Source organism: Podarcis bocagei, assembly GCF_964188305.1.
Source record: "Podarcis bocagei genome assembly, chromosome: 6".
In the NCBI taxonomy this organism is placed as follows: domain Eukaryota; kingdom Metazoa; phylum Chordata; class Lepidosauria; order Squamata; family Lacertidae; genus Podarcis; species Podarcis bocagei.
Genome location: NC_138130.1, coordinates 63,119,291 through 63,145,166, shown reverse-complemented (window position 1 = coordinate 63,145,166; position 25,876 = coordinate 63,119,291). Strand labels below are relative to the sequence as shown.

The 25,876-nt window shown below is 40.6% G+C and overlaps 1 protein-coding gene across 2 annotated transcripts in view; it reads left to right on the top strand.

The window, feature by feature from the left end:
- Nucleotides 1-25,876, top strand: part of LOC308590034 (uncharacterized protein) — a 281,086-nt gene that overhangs the window by 71,424 nt on the left and 183,786 nt on the right. The window contains exon 2 of one of the 2 annotated variants that reach the window (XM_081199723.1): nt 10,956-11,097. The exons of the other annotated variant lie outside the window; for it this stretch is intronic. Within the exon in view, the coding sequence (XP_081055849.1) occupies nt 10,956-11,097 (142 nt within the window). The remainder of the gene's footprint in view (nt 1-10,955; nt 11,098-25,876) is intronic. 2 annotated transcript variants of the gene reach the window in all.

Below are 25,876 nucleotides of genomic sequence, written 5' to 3'. Positions count from 1 at the left end.
CAATTCATGCAATACGGTGTGAGGCATTTAGAAGTTGGGTGTTGGAAAACGACAGTCATCGATGGCCTAAAAGAAATAAAATCATTCCTATTTGTTCCAAACTTGCCCACTCTTTAGCCACAGGCACACTGGTGCTCAGCGGTGCTCAGCCAGTTGTCAGGGTTTACCTGGTGCATAGAGAGGGAACATTTCACACTTCTTTGAAAGCAACCTGTTCTCTTTTCGAACTCCACAACCAGGATAGCAGAGGGCTGTGGCTCTGTGGTATAGCATCTCCTTTGCACACAGAAGGTGCCAATCCTTGGCATCTCTGGTTAGGGATGGGAAAGACCCCTTTCTGGAATCCCAAGCAGCCGCTGCCAATCAGTGCAGACAGAGATGAGCCAATGGTCTGACTCAATACAAGGCAGCTTTCTATGTTCGTACATGCTTAATACGGAGAAAGTGGCTAGAGGAACCCCCCCCCCCCAAGAACTCAAGGATATGCAGCAAAGCTGATGGTTGGAAGATTCAGGACAGATAAGAGGAAATATTTATTCACACAGTACACAAACTATAGAACTCACTCCCATAGGAGGCAGTATTGGGTGCAAACTGTGATGGCTTTAGAAGATGGTAAGACAAATTCATGGAGGAGAAGGCTGCCAACAGCTACTAGTCACAAGGACTATGTTCTGCCTCCATTGTCAGACATATCATGCCTCTGAATACCAGTTGCTGTATAAAAGAACCACACACATTTAATTTAAAAAATCATGTAAGGAAAAAACGAATACCAGTTACTGGGAATGACAGACAGAGTGCTGTTGTGCTCCTGTCCAGCTTTCAGGCTTCCTAAAGGCATCCATCTGGTTGGGCACCGAGAGAGCAGGATGCTGGACTAGTGGGCCATTGTGATCCAGCAGGCTCGTTTTATGTTCTGATGTTTATTCAGGGTTGAACAGGCTGCATTTGATTGTAACCTGCCATGGGAATCAGTATGGTGAAGGGCAGGATTATTATAGGGTGATGCCATACTCAGAGTAGACCCATTGAAATAAATGGATTTATTTCAGTGGATCTACTTTGAACATGGAAAGAAGGAAGGAAAATAATAAAGATACAAGAGAATTCAGGAAAAATGAATAAAACCAACTACACAATAATGTAACATTGTTTTTCCAGTCTCCTGTGCAGGGGCAACAGGTTTTAACAGCCAAGTTTGCAGAATAAAAAGTATGATATTTTAAAAGACTTGTCCATTGTATTAGAAAAATGAAGTCCGCCAACATTATTACAAGCATTGTCTTTGGAATATATTAAACTGCAATCATGCTCCTATTATCAAATGGATTTTCTGTCTTGGGCTTTCTCTTTCTCACATAATTCAAAATTTTCATCTTCGTAATTAATTAAAATGGCAAATTTCTATAACCAGTGATTGAATTATCCAATATTACCTGCCTAAGGTGATAAAAGTTAATCAAAATAATGGGTGAAAGTTTTGCTGTTTTAATATAACAGATTTGATTCCTCAGGTCTTGATCAAATTAAATGGGGTATCAAATTAACCAATGATTAAACTGTGTAAAGGCATCATGTAGGTCCAAAATCGATTTTAATTTGATTAATTTCCAGACATAAATGGTGACCAGAGTTTTCAGAATTGCATTTATTATTCAGTTTACATTGAAATGAAAAGTGCTCTCAGATTAAATTTAAAAAATTACAACTTTTAAAGTAATGTTTATTTATGTGCCTTTTGAAACTTCACTATGTATCCTCACACACAAAGAGTCATAATATCTGTATGCTATAAGGTGATTTCTTCCTCTCAGTTGCTAATGAAGATATTAGACATTTTAGGGTTATCTGAGTTCCTTCAGAAAAGAATGTTGGCCCCTACAGAAATTCTATTTCTTCTACTGAAACAAGACTTTTGCGACTATTTGTAGATTTCAAGGGTTAGGATGGGCTCAGCAAATGCTCTGGGAACACCTGATGTTGCAGTATTGTTTAAACGGAGCAGGTAGGCATCAGTTTGATCAGTGCATGGACAGGAGACCACTGGAAGACCTTTCTGAATCATTTAGGGCTTTCAAAAATGAAAATGACTGGGCAAACAGAGGGGAGAAGAGCAATGAAAATAGAGACAAAGTAGGGTATCCTTAAAACAGAGTTGGTGGAAGGAATGTTAAAGAAAAAGAAAAAGATGGTGCAAGGTTAAAATGGAAGGAAGGTTGCTACTTGACCCCCTACTTAGCTGTGGCTGTAATGAGGCACCTAGGTAAAAACTAGGAACCTTCAGAGCTACATATCTTTCTAGTGAGCCACTGGGAGTCCATTTTAGAAGATTTCCTGTACTGTGTTCTTACACTCTGCTGTGATTTTGCCCACTCTGACCCCATTCACCCCACCTGATCTGGGAAGGGACTATAAAAATTTCCAGGTCAGGCTGAGCCTTTGCCCTGAACTGCTGTGGCCTAAAGTCATGCAAAGACAATAGCCCACCCTTATAGCCTATTATTTCAATACATGTTTCCAGTGTGTGTGTGTGTTCGGAAAATGTTGCACCAGAAAATAAGGGTGGGTTGGAAATCCTCTGCAAAAGAAGGATAAAATATTGCACAAATGGAAAAATAATGCAAACATTTTTGCTGTTACCATCTTCACTGCTCTTTTATGATTGATATAGTTTCTAATGCTGAAGGCTAGTGATGGGAAGCACATTAGTTCTCTATCTATTTTCTCTTAATCTTATAAGCTGACCTATAGAAATGATTGCCTATTCAGCAAGGATCCATTTTTATTCTCCTCTGTGTCTGTATTTTGCTTTAAGTGCTCAACTTATTAAAACTAACCCTTTTAAAATTCTACTCCCTCCCTCTCACTCTTTTTGCTGATGGACAAAATCAAAATTCCTCAGCTTCCTTGTCTATGCTATGTTCTTTACATGGCATCTAGAGGCCAAAATTGATGTGAGCTGTAATTAATCTTTCTGTGAGGCAATACAGACCCCTTGGTAGAGCAGAGATTAGAATCACACTGTCTGCATATTTAAAATTACTGAACAGCCCACCAGAAATCTGCATTCAGAAACTGCCTTGCTCAGTGTCTGCTGTAAGAGATGAAGGCACTATAAAAGATGGTGAAAGAGAGCAGTAGAGTGGACACTTATAGTTCACTGAAAAGGAAGAATGGCCTTACCAAAGAATGGAAAAAAATCTCACCCAGATTTGCCTTAAAAAATTGCATGTGCTGATTTTTATGTGTCAGTGCAAATTTAAAAATCATTATTATGATTTAAATAGAAATAGAATACATTAAACCATACTGGAAAACAATACTATTAGCAGGTGAGCTCCGTGCCCACTCAGTCTCCTGTCCAGTGTTGATGGACAACTTCAAGGGCCTGCTCTCCCCTCTTTTGATTCTTTATCTTTAAAGTGAACTTGTATGGGTGAGCCCTTCAAATATATTACTATTCTATGTATTGGCTACCCTAGAAAATAACCTCTGGATAAAATTGACCTAGCTCTGAGACAGGCTCCAACTGGGGGTTGTTTGAAAGTGAGAACCAGAAGCAATGGATATAGTCAGAGACAGGCTGTGATTAGGAACTGGATGAAGCAGGCCAGGGCTGCATCTACACAGCTATTAAAAAACGCTCCCAGGAGGAAACCGTTTTAAAGCTCACAATGGACAATTTCATAGAATTCTGATTTTGGGTCTTCAGCACCATCTGGTGTCACAGTTTTATAACACATTTATAACGTTTTACTTTAACTAATATAGCTGAATCCCAGGTCAGTTACCAACAATTTGCTGTTGTTATGCATGCATACAAGGTGTGTGTGTATGTGTTAGATGACTCTCTTCAAACTGGAGTTCTAAACTCAAAGGCATCCTTCCACCTAAGTATAGTCTGCTGGTGTAAGAGGTCATATGGCAGAATCTAGCTACTTGAGGGCCTGATTCAAGGCATCCACACCCTTGGCACCTAGGTGTGAACTTTGTCAGCCATCTGATAATGCTCTAATTAGTGACAGCAGACACATACAAGAGGTGGCTACTGCTCCCCAACTCCCCACAATGTGCCCAAATTCCTAGGTTCCGTGTCCAACTTGAACCTAAACCTTGACCTCCGAATGCACACCTTAATTGAAATTCTGTGCTGGTCCCTTTTAACATTCTAGTTTTATGTAGTTTACAACACTCCCCCCTCCCGTGGGACTGTTCTTCAGAATCTCTTAGCACACCTGGTCTCTCCCAAAGTTCAGCCCATTGATTAGCAATCAAATAAGCTTGTTTCAAGTCAAAACACTTATGAATGTAGAACTGAATCTTATTCTGAGTGTGTCTACATGTAAATTATTTCTACACACAAGGGTTCAATCAATATTGCTCACAGTCAACTGGGGTGAGCAAGTGAAGTCATTTGCTAGCAGAGCCGAAACATTTGCTCACCACATACATTGCAAATGATTGTGATTATCCATTCTATCCCACATTTTATTGAAGGATCTAACATTGCTTCAGAATTTTTCAGTATCATAATCATGATTTAACATTCTACTCCTTTTAAAGTTCAACCTTTGAAAACAAAAACCTCAATCAGCACAGGATGTTTTAACCTTTTTGAAATGGTCGGTCTTAATTTTGGGATGTTCTTTGATGACACTTGACTTTTTCTGCTTCAGAGTTTGCTTCAGAGCTCTAACCATCAAAGCAGAGGAGTGAGCCTGAAAGAGATCATTGCTTGACTCCTCGCAAATTAGCAGATTACCTGTAGGATTTCCTAGCCCACCCAGAGTAGGAATGTTGAAAGAGTAATCAGCACTTTGCATACTCAGCAGGACATAAGATAACATATTGAAGCCCTGCTGTGCTGTTTCAGTACCACCACACATATAGAAGCAGGGAGAACCTAAAAAAGGCAAATGTTGCAAACTAAGCCCCCAAAGGGTGTGTGCGCATTTATTCATTGATGAGGCATTTTATCTTCACTAGGATTTGCTGCAAGATCACATTTGTGCATACCATTGTGCAGTGAAAAAAATCTCTATTGTTTCTTTCTTATTTGGGAAGAACTCTAGCTCAGTAGTAGAGGCCATACTTCACATGCAGAAAATCCTAGTTTCAATCTCTGGCATTTTTAGGTAAGGCTAAGATGGAAACCTTAGAGAGCCTCTGCCAGTCAGCGGACACGAGGGGTAGCCAGCTTTGTGCCCTCCAGAAGTTGAGTGCAGATTCAAACATCTGTAAAATCTATGCTGCCAGAGACTAATTGGAGCTGCAGACAGACAAGATCTGGAGAGCATCATCTTGGCTACCTCTGGCCCAGATAATGCCATGCTAGAAGGACCAGTGGTTGACTTAGTGTAAGGTAGTCTCCCATTTGTTTAAATATGTTTGTCAGGAGTTGAAGTCAGCAAATACAGCACCCAATGTCAGCAAAGTTAACACTTCATTAAAGGAAACAAAACAGCTCAGTCCTAGTGGTCACAGCAACACTTCCCAGTGGGTCTTGCCCCAATGAGGCAGTTGCAAGGATTGAAAGTCCCCACCTTCCCACTGCTCTCAAAGGCTCCTCCCCAGTTCCTTCCCCAGCAGCCTAAGGCTTCTTCCTCTTGTTTCTCTTTGCTCCACCATCTTCATCTCTCTGCATGTTCTGGGAGACCAGGGAGGAAGGAAGCTGATTGTACGGGGGGACACTCCCTGGATTCTTCAACACCACTCCTCTGCATCCAGCCAGTCCATGACAATGTTCCTTTTTTAACTTCCTTAACCTGAGCTTATCAATTACATCCTGGTAGCAATGCTGGGTTTTCTTCGGATCCATTTGTGTGTGAGACACACACACACACACACACACACACACACACACACAGAGAGAGAGAGAGAGAATACTGACAATACTAAAAAGGCAAAACACACATTCTGTGAAACTACAAAATCACCAAGATAGCACCTTTACCGTATCCCAAATGACAAAAAATCCTTAGCACTTAGAACCTCTCAACACCTGCACTTTTCTTTCACGTTATTAACTCAGCCACCTTCAGGAACTTAAGGCAAGGTGAAAGGATGCTGAAATGGGGAAGGCAGGAATCACATGTCTATCCCACGCCATGATCATATCCCAGGGTGTTCTGGAATAACCACTTGTTTCTCCCCTTCATGAAACCCCACAGAAGCCTACAAATGAACTTGTTCAACATTTTCTATCATTGTTGGGGTTTTTTGCAATTTTGTTTAGATTACTTTTTAATAACTACCTTCCCTCAAAATGAATGGAGTGCTTTAAAGCTGTCTCTTTTGAAGCCATAAATCTGTCCTTTGCCTTCTTTTTCTACTGCTGCAGATCTCAGAATCATTTAGACTGAATGCTTTCCTTTAAGAAAAAAAAAACCCAACCTTTTTGTCATTAAAAAGTCTTAGGAGTTTCATTTTTATCTCAAAGTCTCAGCTTCTGCTTTTTGGCTTTAGAAACTCTTCAGAATTTAAATACATTATTTGATTTCCATACAAAGGAGAAGATGAAATTAGGTTTAATGATGGAAATTATAAGTAACCATATCTAGAGGTAAATTCAAAGCCATACAGGGTAAGTGTGCATTTCAATGAAAAGGCTTTGTTCCTCTTATTAAGGAGAGAGATTGTGTTCAGTAACTAATTTGTTTTTTTTTCCCCATCAGTGATTTTTGAAATGAGAATCAAGACAAAGAAAAAAATTTGGTGCTGTAACCAGGAAAATAACCAACAAAAGATTTGAGGCCTTCTCTCACTCACTAGCCTAGCATGCTAGAATCTTTGCTTTTGTTCACAAAACTAATTCATCCACCTCGTTAATCAAGTAGTAGATCCTATAGCTTCAGAATTTTTTTTGAATGAGCACTTCTGGAATAAAAAATGAGAGAAGAGAGGATATCCACAGGTGTTCGGAGATAGTTTATTATATATAGCAGGGATGTTATCGAGAATGTATAACTTGCTGCTTAAGTGGAATACACAGGATGAGACAGTTAAATCAGCCATGATAAAGTGGGCTCAAGACATTGGTTACAATATCATGTCTGAAGACTGGGAAAGATTATGGACCACCGGTATGAAATTTACGGCATGTAATGCCTTGAAAGAAAACATTATGAAAATGGTATACAGGTGGTACATGACCCCAGTCAAGCTTGCTAAGATATACCATTTGTCTGATAACAAATGTTGGAAGTGCAAGGAGGCTGAAGGAACATTCTTTCACCTTTGGTGGACTTGCCCAAGAGTGAAGGCCTTCTGGGAAATGATCTACAACGAGTTAAAAAAGGTGTTTAAGTACACCTTCCCTAAAAAACCGGAGGCCTTCCTCTTGGGTATTGTCGGCCAAAAGGTTTTAAAGAAGGACAGAACGTTTTTTATGTATGCTACCACTGCAGCAAGAATTCTGATCGCCAAATATTGGAAGACTCAAGATTTACCCACGCTGGAAGAGTGGCAAACGCAACTGATTGACTACATGGAGTTGGCCGAAATGACTGCCAGAATCCGAGACCTGGGAGAAGAAGCAATGGAGGAGGACTGGAAAAAATTTAAGAATTATTTGCAAAAACTTTATAAGTTATATGAACTATAAAATGACGCATAATTTGAAATGCTAGCCCCAGCAATGAGAGTGTAATATTTATGAAATTGGATAACAATATTGAAGGGATCAAAGTTTAAATGTTAAAAAGGATAATACATTTTGTTTTTAGAGTAAATAGACAATAAGGGATTTAAACTTAAATTGCAATTGAAAGTACCAAAGAAACACATGAAACAAGGTTACAATTTGATGATAAATTTATTATTAAGAATGCATTGTGCGGGAGACGTGGGGAAGTTCGATGGAAAGTTGGAATAAGCTGTTAAAGGGTTATGATCTTTTGTATCTTCTTTTACATTTTTCTTTCTTTTTTCCTTTTTCTGTTTTCTGTCTGTATCTGAAAAAATGCAATAAAAACTATTTAAAAAAAAAATTATATATAGCAGGGATGGAGGCAGACTCCAACTCCTGTCAGTCTCAGCTAGCCTGCCCAACAGTCAGAGATTATGTATTCCAATAACACCTATCCCCACCTCTGTTATGAAAAAATTAACACGATTTATTCCATTCTTGTATCCAGAGTAGCACTCAGCAATGTGTCCAGTTAGTGCAAGGATTTCTGCTTGTGCGACAGGACTTCCCTCTTCATTTCCACCAAATCCCCCTAAATCTGTTTAAAATAATAAAATAAAATAAAATAAAATGATTATCCAGTATCATGACCACACAAATACCACTATCAAGTAACTTTTGTTTTGGAGACTAATTTCCACCCTGCTCCCCAACCCTCCCCATGATTATTTTAGTAGGGTCAAAATAATTTTCCAAATTGTCTCCAATGCTCCAGTCTTTTCACACTTGTATCCGGGTGATCCAAATGACAAACAGATCAGTTAATCACATAAAGCTAGGCTTCACTGATTACCAAGATTGATTGTTATCAGGGAAAATGCTTTTATTTCTTTAAAAATGTATGCTGTTCCTCTCTTTTTGGTATTTCAGAAAACAATGAATTATATCTGAGTCATATTCAGAATAAAATCTATTCAATAGACCCACTGAAATTAAAGAACAGGGCTAACTTAGTTCTACTAATTTAAGTGGATTTACTCTGAGTAGAACATGGCTGGATACAGCCCAATATGTTTATTTTCTCTCCAGTCCAGGTCTATCAGATTTCAGATGCCACTGAGCTTTATGATGTAGTTAATACACCTCAAAGAGGCAAACTGTGTCTGCAGTATTTGCAAATGAATTCTTTTCCCCCCTTCAAAATAGCACTGTCTGGGTCATCTCAAAAGCAGTCAAGGAAATATATATGATTGCCAGTGGCTATGCTTTTGTAGAATGTTTTTTAGTTTGTTTTGGTGAATGAGTGAATAAATATTGACATTGCCATCAATATGTTTCTTGTAGCATAGCCTGCTCATTATGTATGCTATGCCACATGCCTTGTTTCTTTTAGATAAGGTTTTTGTCTGCTATTTTTCTCCCATATTTAACAGCCATTCACATTATTTCTTTCTTCCCTCTAATACTCCTGTCCTTGGCTTAGTGTCTGTCTTTTAAAAATGAAATAATAGTGTACTGTGGTAATGGTTCGACTCCTATAAAATATTTTTGCTAGCTCTTTCTTGATGGATTTAAAGTTCTGGCCTTCCTAACATGAGGCTGGCTTATATGAGCCCATTAGTCAAAGTAGTTTTCCAAGGAAATATTACACTTAGTGCAAACCAGCAAGGTGGGAATTTAAGCTACCCTTGCCCTACAGATTCGACTGCTATCTCCAAGCTCAGCTCAAAGCTTTCTACTTATCAATTGAAGGATCTAGGACACACACACACACACACACACACACACGTGCACTATTAAGAAGCAATCTTATTACCCCGTTTTATGAGTTGTATTTCTGAAATGTATAAAAAGGCTAGACAACATTTGTCCGTCCTTCCAGCATTGCAGACAATTCTATAGGGAAGCGTCACTACTTGCCTGGCACTGGCATATTTCATCTCCGCCTGGCTCCAAAAGTTCCATTTTGTCTGAAAAGGCAAGCTGCCAAGGATGGATCAAACTAGGACAAAATACACTTGGAAATTCTTGTTGAACCTCCCTTTGTTGAAATGGACAAAGGAGTGTTTCCACCTCTATATGGTGGCATGGGGCTTCCTGCCATGGTTAATGAGCAAGCTTTCTTCATTCCTAATTGAACCAAAGCAACACTGCAATCCTTCAGAAGAAGATGTTGGGGCTTAAACTGGGTGACGGGTGTGGGTTCACACAGCTGCAACTGCTCCACCCTTGACCTTGCCAGCAATATAAGCAGGGAACTCTGAAGTGAATACGTAATCTAGTTTGCTTTATGATGGTGCTCAATTGCACAGAGGCTTGCAAACATGTTCAGCCTTTGTGAACTGGAGGTCACACTAGGACTGGGAACACGAGGCAGCAATGAGAAACCTGTGGCCCTCCAGATGTTCTTAGAATCCAATTCCCATTAGTCCCATGGGCAAGAGTCAGGGATGAACGGAGCTGTAGTCCAGCAACATCCGGAGGGTCACAGATACCCCAACCCTACTCTAGGGGACTCTTCCATACAGGGCTGGCTGGAAGAAAAGTGCGGCTGTGCCTGGGTTTAAGTTATCAAAAAGGCCTTATGCTACTTTTCAATATTTGGTAGACTTCAGGCACTAGCTGCACTATAGCCCAACCAGCTGGGAGGGTGCACTTGCACTCTCCTGTTTGTGGGCTTCCCACGGACTTCTGATTGTCCACTATGGGAACAGGATACTGGATTAGACAAGATGTAGTTCTGCTCCAGTTGTACTTCTGTAATCGAACAGAATGCCTTTGGCCTCTGAGAAGTCAGAAGAACCAGCCTCGTGGAGGAAAAAATCTTTTTCATCGAAGGTTATCTCTACAACCAGGGCATTTTTGTGCCACTTTTGTGATGCTATGGTAGCAGTCAGGAAAAAGTTTCATCATGTTCGGGTCTCCATGGGCTTTCGGGGTGACATACAAATGTGGCTTGAATTACTCTCTGACTATAATGCTGTGCCATTCTGGAGGGAGGACCTCTTCCTTGAAGCCAAGTTACACATTATGACAGACACTGCATGTGGATGTAGCACTGGGGTAATATTCCAAGATCAATGATTTGTAGAAAAATGGCTCTCACGTTCCTGGATTTTTCTCCCTTGCTGGTGGCAGTCACACTCTGGGTCAAGGTATTAACAGATCTGTAAAGTTCTGTTGTGATAATCAGGTTGAACATCTTTCTGCATTGCCTGGAGGGGATTCGGGCTATTGGCCGTTGGCAGTCAGCAGCCTTCAAGTTACATTTTTTATAGGTCTACTTCTGTTAACAATCTTCTTCTCTTCATCTCATCTGTGGCAGCTGATGAACTCTGCCAGTATACTGTTCTTTGCCCATTCAGTTTGGGTTTGGGCCCACAAGCAAGCTTCCATGTCTGCGTTTGGGATGCAGTTGCCCAACAGTGCTACCTGTCAATGGCTGAACAGAAGGAGAATGCTATGGGGTGAGTTTTTGCCTGTGTGAGAAGGGTTCCTTTCCATATATTTTTATAATTCATTTGGTAAAGAATGGTTTGTTTCAGTGGACAGGCTTGGAGCTGCTAGCAGAAATCCTTAAGAATCTTTGTTGCCTTCAGTTCCACGTCCCAGAATTAATGTTTTTGTGGTCAGGGCTTTTGGTGAGGCAGGTCTGGTGGTGGCAGGATGGCCCAAAGAAGGTTGATGGGGCATGATGGAAGATCAACTGTACCATTAAAGCTTTGGTTCTGGGGCATGGAAATACTTACGTTCCACACAGTCACATAAAGTTTGACATTCAACGTTATATAAGGATGATGGTATTCATCTGCCTGTAGCACTATTTTTCTAGAGGATCTGCAAAGAGCTCTTTTCAAGCTTTTGTGTGTTTGCGTGTGGAGTTGAATTAGGAGAAGTTGATCACCTCCTTTGCCTTTTGGTTGCTCCAAATGGATGAGTGGATTTTGGAAAATATCTGACTGATATTGGAGCCAGAGTGGTCTTTGGGCCTGTCAGGCACATGGAGGTGAACATTGATCTATGCAGCCATGGTGTGCATGTCTGGTTCATATACCCAGGGAACACACAGTGATGGGGGGGGGAGGTTCATTAGTATGATTACAGCATGCGGCTGGCAGCTGGCTTAGATGGGAGAGCTGAAATCCTCTATTTAATCCACCTCATTGCCTGGATCTCATTGGTTTAGGTCAATTTGGTTGAATTATTCTGATCGCAGATTCTATAGTTGTTATATTTTAATAAATATAGCCTGTTACCCATCTTTCTTGTCACGAATCTTCTTGGGTATGTTGGCAATATGCATTTCTAACCATGTTTCAATGTGTTTATTAAGCTGGAAACTGTGTCAGAACATTTGGGAATTTTAAAAAGCAGTGGATAACTAAGTTCCAATCTGCTCAATAATCTGGGAGTTATGGATCAGTTGAGTTTGCATTGGAAGTTTTCAAAGCTCAAGCACCATTAGGCAAGATGCCCTCAATGTGTTCTCATCCATGAGTGGGTCCACCTTTGCACATTCACTTGCACATGCCCTTTGGGCCAAATCCACACAACCAATCAGAGGGAGAGGGAAAGGCAGATGGAGTAGGGTTGCCATATTTCAAAAAGTAAAAACCAGGACACCCCAAAGTTTGAAAATTCCCCCAGGACATCAATTCCTTTGAAATCCCGGTAGTGTCTGGGGAAATCTGGACATATGGCAGCCCTAAGATGGCGGCTACTGCTTCCCCTCTCCCTCACTCTTGCAACTGTTTAAGTGCTCAGAGAAGGCACATGAGCAGGCCCCAAGGCATAGGAACAATTCAGGCCTTGAGGGATACAGGGGTGTGCAGTTGGTTCCTTGTTAGGCTCTGGGTCTTGGCACTGGCCACTGATAGTAACACTTATCAGTATGAAATTGAAACCCACAATCTCCATATTAATGGGTCCTAAAAGAAATTGTTTCTAACCATAAGCAAGATGATTGGGGAGGGGGGAATCCTTTGCTTACAGGTTAGAGACAGCATCAGTACCACTTTTCACACTGGGAAGTCATTAATAGTCAAATACATGTGCTGTTAGGATATCCAGCTTTAGGCAGTTTAATAAAACTGAATGACAGGCGGGAAAGAAAGGGGGGGAATAGCTTTATATTAATTGGGGAAATCTACAATAATAAACCATACACTTATGTCTGTTCCCAAATATAGATGGGGATTTGTAGAAAAACAATTGTGGGGAAGGGTATAGTTTACCTAGGCACACACTACCTCTTGTATTACACTGTAAATGTAAATACAATTTCTCTATGTGGTTTCATATAGTTACATGACTGCGTCTAATCCTTTTTTTTTTTTGGATGGATTGCTTTTGAAATAAGCAATTAATCATACACATTCCCACCTATATTAGCTGTTGTTAGATTTCACATTCAGTTTTGTCTCCTGAAAAGAGATTCTCCTCTTGATAGAAGTAAATAAGAACTGGTAAATGCTAAAGATGCATCATAACTCCTTGATTTTTATACTGCAGACTTCCTTGCTGTCTGTATAGCATGTGAATGAAGATGAGATCAGTGGGTGTGAATACATCCTTAGGGCTCTTTGGATTCCCATTGAGATGCCTAAGGCTTTATGGCTACACGCTGAAATTCAGAGATTTTATTCAGTGAGATTAGAAATCGGAGCATACTTGGAAGTGGAGCGGAAATATAAAAAGATATAAGAATATTGTCTGCTGTCTCATCACTAGACCTCTTTTCTTTCTACTGCTTGCTGCTGCTTAAGTGTTGCAACTGGAAAAGAAGCACAGAATATATACTGTAGGATGGCTTAACTTGATTTTTTTTAAAAAAAATAGGTGTGTACAGAGAGAGAGAGAGAGAGAGAGAGAGAGAGAGAGAGAGTATATTAAGCACATTTTTTCTTCTCTTATCTATAAAACACTTGTCAATATGTTGGATGATACCTACACATTCTGAACATAATTATGAAACTGATCCAGTTATTCCAGAAATTGCCATTTGTCAGCACCTGAAGTCCTCTCTCTTAAACATATCATAGTGTTATTTTCCCCTACCTTTCCTTATGCAGTCATCCCCTCCCTTCCGATCTTGTAACATATTTATCTTCCAGAATCTAGTCAAGACTTGATTGATCAGGTATTTTTGCAAGTGCAATACAATTAATATACTTGGATTTTAAAATGACACCTTAAGATACAACCAGAGTAAGAAAGGATGCACCCTGACATTTTGGATAAATTAAAAGCTTTATTGTAGCTACCAAAAGACAGCTTACCTACCCCTTCCCTTCCCTTCCCTTCCTTACCTCACACAGTCAGCTAAGATATCCTAACCCATTCTGCTAAAGGAAGCCAGCACAAGTATTCTCCTGGCCAACCCTTTACACCCCACACTCCACCTGAATCTACTCTGTAGGGCCAGATGAACCCACAGAATAGCTTACAGTGGGAAGGAGAGGGCAAATTGTTGCAATCTCCTTAGCACTACATTGAATGTCATGCTGAAAGTACAGTTTCCCATGAAATCTGAACTGGGAAATTGGTCTAGGTGTTACATCAAAAGCAGAATATGAAACCACTAATGTAGGATGTTGGTTTAATGTGATGTAAGCTGCTTTGAGATTTTCTTAAAAATATAAGGTGGTATGGAAATGAAATGATTAATAATAATATTAATAATGCTACATGCTACCCCAATCTCTGCCGAGTGTTAGCAAGGTTTCAGGGGTTCCTGACACTCACCCAGGGTCTTGTTTCCACAGAATACACTTCTGAGGACACATGCATGAGAATATGCTTTCTACATATTCTGCTTTCCCATGACAAATAAACCAGATTTTGAAAAATCTTTATGTGTTGAAAAAATGAACCCTGGTGTTTCAAGTCATATTTTTGGCAGTTAATAGTGAAAATTATGTTGTAGAAGGTTTCATGAGCAGATATTCCAAAATGCTAACTAGTGTGTGTGTGTGTTTGGGGAAATATTCATTATCACCCCTTGATAAGCTGAGGGCATAGCTCAGTTAATTGAATGCCTGGGGGCAAAAACAGAGAGATCTAACTTCCTATTTGTCTATGAATTTTAGCTTATATGGAAGCATTATGGGGATATTTCAGTATGGTCTGAAAAGGTGCATAGTTGTAGAGTGAATTGTAGATAGCAGTCACTAATATTTATAAGGGTTTTTTAAAAGAACAAAATACAGGGGGAAAGTAGGGAAACTTCACCACCACCACATCCTTGAGTGGAGTTTTTTAAGGTAGCCGGGGTCATCTTGAATTGTACCTCAATCAGTGAAGCAGTAGATCCTTCAGTCACCTGCTGTAACCTGTTTCCAGGGTATGTTGAAGGTAGAATTGCTTGCCCACATAATGGCATTGACCCTATTGTTACAGTAAGTTCAGGTGAGATGTTCAATACTCCAGCTAAGTTGATTTTTATGGGATCAGGTTCAGTCGATACGATCTAAGAACATGGACAAGGTCCTTGCTCATTGTGTCTGTCCACAGTGTATGTTCTTGACTTTTGCCCATCTTGACTGATTAAAGCTAGCTGGAGGGATTTCACAGTGTGAGTTGAGGCAGTGGTGAAGGCCTCATTATGAGAGGAGGTGATGAATCTGGCTTTAGAAGATGCTATTATGTGACAGTTGAGAGAACAGCAGCAGCGCAAGTACAGGCATTCTTGGAAGATACTGATTATCATGCCCCATTTCTTCAGGGGTGGTTTGGGGACTGAAGTAGCCTTAGTTACCCTGATGGATGCCCTTTATCAGGAAGGGGACAGGGGGAGAATGACCCTACTGTAGCTACTTGACCTTTCAGCACCATTCAGTACCATTGGCTATGGTATCCTCCTAGACCAGTGTTTCCCAACCACTGTTCCGCGGCACACTAGTGTGCCGCGAGATGTTGCCTGGAGGGAGGTGGGCGAGTCGGGCGGCGAGAGGCGGGGCGGCGGCGGCAAGGAGAGGCCGCCCAGCGCGGGGCTCTCGCCGTCTGCCTGCCTGGCTGCCTGCGAGCTCGGCGGGCAGCGCCTCCGTCCGCAGCGCCCGCCTCGCGGCTCTCATTCCCTGCCCCTGCCAAAGCTCACCCAGCCAAGCCGCGCTCTCCTTCCTGCCTCGCTTTGCTGCCTCCTCCCCCCCACCCCCAAAGCTTGGAGGTTCCCCGGCAAGGGGGAGGGAAAAAAATTGAAATTTACACTTTCGTGCGTCCCTCCCGGCGTGACGCTGCGCGCTGACGTCACGGGGCTGTAATGGTGCTGTGCCTCAAGATTTTTTTCATCAAACAAGTGTGCCTTTGCCCAAAAAAGGTTGGGAAACACTGTCCTAGACTGTTTCTCTGAGATGTGAACTAGTGGCAGTGCACTTTAGTGGTTCCATTCTAACTGCAAGACTGTTCATAGAGAGTGTCTGGGTGACTTTCCTGACATTTGCACTATGGAGTCCTTTAGGGTACCTTCTTGTCCCCAATGTTTTTTTTGAAGAAAGGTGTCACTAGTATGCTGGTGGAGTGGATAAAGGCAAGATTACCTCTTTGTATCAGATGCTATTGGGAACTGATGAATTTTAAACTCAAGCAATGGTGTGTGGTAGGAAATGACTTTTGCAAGTGGTATCTAACACCCAGGAAAGTGGCATATATGAAGCCTGGTGCAGTCCCTTTATGATGGCAGGGATGCCATTCAGCTTCATAATCTGATTGACAGCAGCAGGAGGCAATTTGCAGCTCTATGTGGAGATGCCGGGGATTGACGTTGGGACCATCTGAATGCAAATAAGATGTTCCACCACTGAGACACAGTCCTCCCACTGACATAAAAGTCCACTCAATCAAAGTACCTCCCATCAACAAAGGGACACCACTGGATACAACAAATTTCAGATACCAGAACTGTGAACGTAAGATGCTTGAGGAGAGATGTTTTCTTAAGTAGGGACAGCTATTACAGGAGGAGGGTATAGAGGATAAGGCTGTCTTTTAATCAGTAGCCATGTAATATTTCATCCTCTTAGCCATGGGTAGGCAAACTAAGGCCAGGGGGCCGGATCTGGCCCAATCACCTTCTAAATCTGGCCTGCAGACAGTCCAGGAATCAGTGTGTTTTTACATGAGTAGAATGTGTGCTTTTATTTAAAATGCACCTCTGGGTTATTTGTGGGGCATAGGAATTCGTTCATCCCCCCCCCCCAAAAAATATAGCTCGGCCCCCACAAGGTCTGAGGGACAGTGGACCAGTCCCCTGCTGAAAAAGTTTGCTGACCCCTGCTCTTAGCTTTCAAAAGGCAAGCAGTGTCTGAGTGGAATAATACTTTGAAAGGAAAGTGCCAAGAACACTTTAGGAGGAGATAGAGATTAAATAAATTTTAAATAAATTGATATTTTGACTGTGAGTCAGTATTGAGCCAATGGCAGAAAATAATATTAGCTAGGGGCACAGTGATGTGGGATTGATTGATTAGGGCGTGACCTGCTAATTGGTTTACGACCCAACTTAGCTCTTTACAGCGGTCCGGCGCGCTTCCACTCAGCTGCGCATTCTGCTCCGTTCCATCACGCCTAGCAGAGTAAAACACAGCGGCAAAGCTGTCACTTAGCTTCAGACAAATACACAGAGTACCGAATTGTCCATTTACAGTTGTTTACTGCGCCATTTCTCAGAAAACTCCAGGACTTCTCGCAGCCATGACAAACTGCGTCCTTCTCCCTCAAAAACCGAGAGGAACAGAAGAGGAAAACTCCTCCCAGCTTCCAAAGCTGACATCAGAATGTTGAGGCATCATGGGAACAACTTAACCTCTTAAGTTCCGACTCCCACAAGTGATGCTTGACCTGAGCCTAAACTGAGAATAATGAACTATAACTTCATTACAAGCATGAGTACATTGGGAGGATGCTGTCATTTTTTGCAACTTTTTTCCTGTTCAAAAGGTTCTGTTGAGTTACCACAAAGAATGCTATGAACTAAAAAAAACCTAGCAACATTATTCCTAAACATTGTTGCATAAGACTGCAGTCTCATTCGCACTTGAACTCAGTAGACTTTATTTCAGAATGTATAACTTTGCACTTTAAAAAATGCAATCAGATTTATAAAGCAATATAAATACTTAACTCCTAGCTCTTATAAAGGTAAAGATAGGAAATTGTATATTTTTATAAAGTATTAGTGCCTCTGATTGTAAAAAAAAATGTCAATGATAGTTCAATTTTTTTAAAGTACCATAATAATCAATATATGTCATTAGAAAACTAATGTGCTAATTCTATAAAGTAAAGAATACAGTATAGAATATGACTAGGGTTCTATAGATTATGCCTGCATTGAAATAAACATATGCCTGTCCTGTTACATTTTTAAAAGAGGGAAATGTCACCAGATGGTGTAAAATCACTATAAGCCTTATATCATAATTTATTCTTAGAGATCTATCTCCCTTGTGATATCAGAGAGATACACACCAAGAACTTGGTGGTTCAACTTCAAAACTTACAAAATCATCTGTATTTAGCAGAAGTTCTGTGTGATGTCCAGGCTCTTTTCCTATACCTCGCCAAATGTTTCTACAGCTTAGTGAGCTATTACATATGTGGAAGACTTTTTTTTAACTGGTTGACAAACCGTATAGTGGTGATTTTTTTCAGTGCAGTCTAATAAATTAAGAAGTAACAAATGGACTTGGGGTTCTTTGAAGTTATTTTCCACAACATATCTTTTGAAGTATATATTATTAGTCTCTCCTAATGCAAAACTACTGACGGAAACTAATCTCACTAATGAGGTTCATTTGTTCTTTGACAAAGCAATAAATAGTTTCCTCAAGAAAAATTTAACTAATAGCGTAGCAGCAGTCTTATAATTAATTTTCTTCCTGAATCCTGGCCAGCATGAAAACAAACAGTAAATTTTTCATTTGTTCATCTCTTTACAACAACTGTTTAGCACAGATATGTTTGATTAATGGATTTAATTTGTTCTTTTCTTCTGTAGTCAGTTTTTATATTACATCCGTTATCAGAGGAGAGGACAATAATGTGGGCACTTTCATTGTACTGTATTCCATCAGTGTCAAGGCTGCCTACTTTGCTCTGGGCCTGCTTCTTTAACCTTTGCAGGCCTGTGGAATCTTTCATCAATCTGTGTTACAGTCACCTTGGGAAGAAAAGACAGAAGCACTCAGTCAGCACTTAGAGGTAGTTAAGTGTGTCATTATTTCTAAGAAAATGCTGGGAGTGGGACACCTTTCATTACCAAGAGAAATATAATTTGGGAGATCAACAACCCAACTGTTGAAAAAGGAGAAAGGTGTAAGACTAGTCATTACTGGATTTCTGTACAAAATTATATAAATGCAGCATCTCAGATATTTCCTTGCTATTCCGGTTCAACAAAACCATCCATGCTGCTTGCTATGCAGCATGAGATTTGGAATTTCAGATGCACATTGCATAGCATCATTTCTAATGCCATTAAGGGTTCACATCAGCTTGCGATTCGTTTCACAATGCTTGGAGAACCATTTGAATTTAAACCTTGAATTGTGTTTGACAACAAGAAAAAATGCTACCCTGCTTAGTTGATTATGGAGGTCTTACCTAGCACAATACTGAGTGCTCTCAGACTTTGCCTACTGCAGTGAGACGGGAGGAAATTAGCACTTCAGAATGCAGCAGAACACTCCCATTAACCTATGTAAAAACTAACATATATTAATGCCCTTCATTATAATGGGCAGAGTGAGCGTGGAAGGATGTTTGTAAACCACAAGGGTTCTCAGAGACGGTAGTCCTGATATTGTTGTATAACACTCAGTGAGGCCCAGCTTCCAGAAGTATGTCTGTGGCCACAGCGGGCCTCAATGGAGGCCTTGCAGCAGCAGCAGTGGAGGTAAGGAAGAGGGTGGGCGGTGGTGGTCTGGACAGTGTTGTTTGCAGATAGGGGGGCGGAGGCAGCAGACCATGTTGCACATGCATCAGCAGGAGGCCAAGCATGGAGCCCAGCATTGTGCGTGTGTGACATCATGACGTCATGTTGCACAATGCAATCTGGGGTGTGAGTCAGCACCTCTGGCTGTACTTTTACTTTTTGTAGTGGGGCAATGATATATAAATGTAATAAATCTAACCCAAACCTAAGCCTGTGACAGCAGTGAGTGCCAAAACAGATCAGCGATAACTCACATGGCTTCAGTGAAGCTAATGCTTTATTCAAAGAAACAGGAAAACTCAGGAGGCCAGGGCTAGAGAGCACAGCAACCTCTCTTGGTAGAACTTGCCCCTATGAGGCAGTTGTGAGGACTGATGGTCCCAACTTCACATAGCTCCCTGAGTCTTTTCCTCTCCTGGTACCTTCCCACGCAATTTGAGGCTCCTTAGTCTCGTCTGTCTTTGCTCCACCCTCTCCACCCTCTGGGAGAGCTGGGAGACCAGGAAGGAGGGGAGCTGGTCGTTGCAGATGGGGAAAACAGCTTGGCTTCCTCACCAGCCTGACTCATTGCTGCCTCTTGGCCCTTCTCCTTTCCAGCTTCCTCTTCTGCTTCTGGTTCTGGACTGCTCTCTGCCACAGATTCTTCCTGCTCACTAAATCCTGTTACCGCTTCAGCTTCCGACATTTCCTCTTCCTAGTTCATCCCCTCTTTTCCCTCTGACCACTCATTGTTGTCCCACCACCAGTCCATGGCTCTGAGCCTTCTTCACTTGCAGGTTTCCCAGCTGGGGCATCCCACTATTCCTCTGCGTCCAGCCAGTTCATGACATCCTATCAGAAAGTGTATCATATTGTAGCATTCTGTCAATCATTATTCTGCAGCCTCTCTTAGAGATAGTAAATTAACATGTGTTGTTACATTTAGTTTCAACACTTCAGACCTACTTGAAGAACTAGTGAAGAATGAATTGATTTGCAACACTGGTAAGGGGGAAGGAAGGAAAGTTGTTCTTGGGCTGACTGTCAGTTAAAGTGTAATTGCAGTCATTTAAGGGGAAGTACTGGTAGTCATCATGCTTATCAGATAACAAATTAATATTAAGGATAATTAATATTTTTTGTTTTCTTTTTTACATTAAAGAAATATGCCTGGTCATTTAATAAATCAGCACTGTTTTGTCTGTCTACTGACAAACTAAAAATAAGAGAATTATATGTTGATATCACATGATGCTAATTACATATGATTTAGAAAACAGCTCTGCTTTACTAAACTAAAGTCAAACATAACACAAAGTCACTTGAAAGATGCTCTCAATCTCATTTCCTCTGTTTCCATGCATCAAAAGCAGATTACAATTTTGAGATGTATGTTACAATTACTCAACAGTGCTTATCAGTAAATGAAATTCAGAAACATGACATGAACATAAAGTCCTGCCAGGGGAACCTGAGACACAGCTAATCTTCTTCATATCACACTTTATGTCGGTGCTTCCATTCACAAAAGAAGGATTGGACAGGCTTGAAGATTTATTATGATTATTTTGTCCTCATTGAAGCCAATGGCAAAATATCAATATTTTTTGTTCTTCATATCTGAAGAACATTTTTAAAAACAATTGAATGCATCTTTTATAAATAAAAAAGAAGTAAATGGTTTGATGTTCATTAAATTACATTTTAGAAGAAAAAGACCAACAAATGTCCTCTGCATGAGCACTGATACACAACCAGATTGTTGTCATTTCCATCAGTGCTCATGAGTAGACCACAAACCAAGCATTCCTTACTTTAAAGTTGCTCACATGACTCTATGTGTTAATCAGTATAAAGTGACAATACATTCCATTCAAATCTTGTGTCTTCTTAAGCAAATGAATTATGAACTTTTAATTCGGCTGCTTGACAGGACCATGAATATTCTCATGTTCAGCAAAATCTTATGAAATAAGAGAGAAGCGCTATGCTATCCAGTCTCTAATATTTCCTTCCAGGGCGTTTGATTGAGAGAGTGGTGGCCAGTCATATGCAGCTATGCCTGGAGCATTCACACTGTTTGGATCCATTCCAGACTGGTTTCAGGCCTAGTAACATCCTTGATCACCTTCCCAGATGATCCTAATTGGGAGACAAAGGGAGTGCAACCCTGTTTGATTTCTTTGACTTCTCATCAATTTTTGACACCATTGGCTATGTTGTCCTTCTGGAATAACTCAGAGGGGTGAGAGCTGGAGGTACTGTACAGTATTATGGTAGTTCCTACCAGTAGGGCTGCTACCAGAAAGTAGTACTAGGAGACTGTTGCTCAGCATGAGGATAGGACCCGAGAGCTATGATACTACACACCTGTGATTCCTATCAAATGGTTTTTTAAAGGCAGATTGACTCTGGTAGTGGAGTTGGAACATGGTAAATCATTTAGGCCCTAAGAGCCCATTCGAACAGAAAGTGTCTGATATGGCACAATCTCCATGTGTCACTTTAGCCACATGGAATGCTAAGGTTGTTCCTGTCATCCCCCCCCCCATCAGAAAACTAGCACCTTAGGTAGTATTAGCTTTGCAAATGCAAGATCTGTAGATCTATATTTCCAAGTGCAGGATTTTGCTGAGGAAATACTTTCAAATAAATGGTTATTACTACACGTGAATTCTGAGACAAATACAAAATTATTCAGTTGAAACAAAAAGGTTGTAGTGGAATAGAAACCAATTTCAGTATTTGAATTTAATTTAGAGTCCTTATTTAAGAAAATTATTAATCTGTTGCCTCCCCCCCCCGCATCCCCAATTCTACTCTTGGAAATTAATGTTCAATATATGTGGTAAAAAAAAATTTAAAACTACAGCAGCAGCAAGAATTCTCATCGCGAAGCATTGGAAGACACAAGATCTACCCACCTTGGAAGAATGGTAGATGCAACTAATAGACTATATGGAGATGGCGGAAATGACTGGCAGAATCCGAGACCAGGGAGAAGAGTTGGTGGAAGAAGATTGGAGGAAATTTAAAACTTATTTGCAGAAATATTGTAAAATTTTTGAATGTTGATGACATTGAAATGAACTGCAGGGGTTCTAGCAACAAGGTAAAATGTAAGATTGGATTAACAATAGATAAACTAATAGGACATGAATTTGCTGAACCAGTTTTTAAAAGGGATGCAAAAATGGGAGACGTGAGGAAGTCAGGAAAATAAGTTAACTAAAGAGGAGAAATCAAGAAAGAGGGAATTTTTGTTTTCTTTTATATGTGTTTTTTCTTTTTCTTTTTTGTGTTTAATGTTTGTATTTTTGTATTTTGCAATTTTGTATCTTTTGTTTTTGTATCTTTCTAAATTTTTCTATTGATAAAACCCAATAAAATATTATATAAAAAAAATTAAACTTAATAATTGCTATTCTAATGCCTATCATCTCAGCTTCAAACCATTAATAAAAGAATCCTCCTTACATAACAATCACTGTACTACTACACCAAGCCTCCCTGTCAGCACACAGACAACCCCATGTCTTCCAGAGTGAAACAGTACAATTCATCTTGAGTGGTCTTTCTGCTATTTCTCTAAATTGTCTCTAATTTCCATGGACTTAATTGGCTATACTTTTAATGAACAGCAAATTGTTTACTTCTCTTGCTCCATTCTTAGGCAGTCTCTACAGGCTCCTTGTTTGACAAGTTGTATTAATTGTTTACCTGCTCTTTCATTGGGTTACCTCAAGGCTTGTTAACTTCTCTTCTGCTGCATGGCTTTGGCTGGATATTGGATTATAAAAAAAGCACAAACATGATTTCTTACTCCTGGTTATTTATTTATTTTCTGTTTCATTGTTTTCATTTCCATGTCTAGGAAACAAGGAAGACTCTTTTTTTAAGCGCCTAAGGGATTTAAGAGCACCAATCATGCTGTGCGTCAGGAAGATTTTCTTTCCTAAACTCTTTAGAAGCATTCAAAAATCTCCACACTAGGTGAAATGCTTGATGGGTTTGAAACTTAACTTTAGACTTATCTTACAACAACCCCCCCCAAAAAAACCCCTCTCTAGACAGGGTGTGGCTTCTTGATATATAAGGCTGAAGTGTTAAGAGCTTTAAGCTGCTAAAAACTGCTGCCTGATACAAAACACCTCCACCATTCAAGAGCAGCCTAATCCTCTGGAGACATTTTGAGGCACAGGATGTTGCAGGATGGAAGAAAAGAGCACACCTGTTTCCAAAAGGTTGTGGTCTCTTTTTGTTTCATGATGATGTTATCCATGGGTCGGCAAACTAAGGCCCAAGGGCCGGATCAGGTCCAATTGCCTTCTACATCCGGCCTGTGGATGGTCCAGGAATCGCCACGTGGATTGCCAGCACTCACGTTCTTTCCCTCTCCCTCACACAGCAGCAGCGCCTCCTCCCTCCCTCCTCCTGGCTTTTCCTCACCCTGCCTAGAAGAGGAAGAGGAAGGGGACTGGGCTTTGTTGGTGCCAGCAGCAGCAGCGCTTGAGCGGCCACCATTTTATGCTGCCCTTCTCCGGAGCCCTTTCACGCGCCACTCATTGTCCCACCAACCCCTGCCACTTGCAAGACACAAGTAAGCAGTCACCGGGGCTCGTGGTGCTCCTGCATCATTTCCCCCCCAAAAAATATAGTCCGGCCCCCCACAAGGTCTGAGGGACAGTGGACCAGCCCCCTGCTGAAAACGTTTGCTGACCCCTGAATTGTTATCCATACTAAAATGCATATTGCTACTATGAAATGAGGACCATGGATTTTGAAAAACAAAACAAACAGCAACATGCTATCTTGCTAATGTGGGTCATTGTTTCATTCACAAATATGATCAAGACGATGAAACCCTGGCAGTTAAACGTTGGAAACAATATTTACCATGTTGCATTTGCAAACTAGTTTCCTTTTAATGTAGAAACATCATGAAATAAAATTGAATAATAGGAAGAATATGGTGGTAACTATCAGTGCACTAAATGAGCACATTATCGATTTCCTTGTCTTTGTCCTTTAAAACAACGTGATGATTCAAGATGATCTTGGCCTAATTTCAGCAATGTGCTTTACAGGGTGTTTTTGCCAAGCATGTTTGCTTACCAGACATTTTACTGTTGTTGGTATCATTAGTATATTGGTTTCTTCTGGGCTTTGCCATAAATAGTGGCAGCAGGGTGAGACACAGTCAGGTGGATGCTGCAATGCACCTTTCATGCAATGTCATGAAAGGGATTTAGAGTGGGTACAGAGTGGGTACAGATATGTGAAAGAGGTTAATGGGTTGGTTAGAAAGGGTGGAGTATTTCATGAGGTAAAACAAAAGAAGAAGAGGTAAATGGGGGTTGTTCTGAGGAGTTGTACAAAGGGCAGGTTGAGAGGAAGGAGCCACTGCCTTAATGCCTTAATTATTGGGAAGTTTAAGATCTCCAAGAGCTACTGTTCAGCAGTCTGGAGCTAGCATAGCAAAAAAGAAAGGGGGAGACTGGCAGAATTTCTGTTTTTTATTTGTTTTCTTTAAAATATATATACTGTTTATCAAAAAAGTTTCAGCTCTGTGACCCCTTGGGTCTTTCAGAGAGTTCTTATCTTTCCTTAGCCCTGGATGTATGTAGCACACTGAACTAAATGGGTGTTTAGTTGCATTAGCTTCACCACCTTAAACTTACCTTAAAACAGCCCATTTGTTTCTGCTTTTATTTAAAAGCCTGCTGCCACAAACTGAGTTACAAGAGTTGTAGGACTCTTATGTGTTTTGGGAGAAGACAGGATGGAATCTTCCCGGAGTATTGAGGGATGGATCCAATGGTTTCATGAGATGAAGCAGACACACATCTTTCCCTCCTCCCTATTGCAGCCCCTGGTAAGACTAACAGCCAATCTCCTTCAAGATGGAGATTTTCAACTGAATGCCATCATGTGATCTAAGGTTAAACATTCAGATGAGTGCTAGCAGAAAACATTAACAGTTACCGTAATTATCAATTCAGTTAGAGCTCAGAGAGAGCTTCAGTATGCTTCAATGGAATTTTTTTCAATGTTAAACCCTTTCAGCAATATACATACAGCCATTATCCATTTTAGTGTGCAATTAAATAATTATCCTTAACAAAGGGGACCCACTGAACATTGTGGGCTGTGCCATATGGGGTTGGAGGGAGGAAATTGCTTGAATTAGCTTGCAGGATCTTGTACCAGTGGAGCTCTGCTTGTCACTTGCACAAGGTTCCTCTCCTGGAAGGTATAATGAGGTAAAAGTCATTTTTCTCCTCTTATTTAATGATTATTACATTATTAACTTGCAGCTAGAGACAATGAGATGTAAT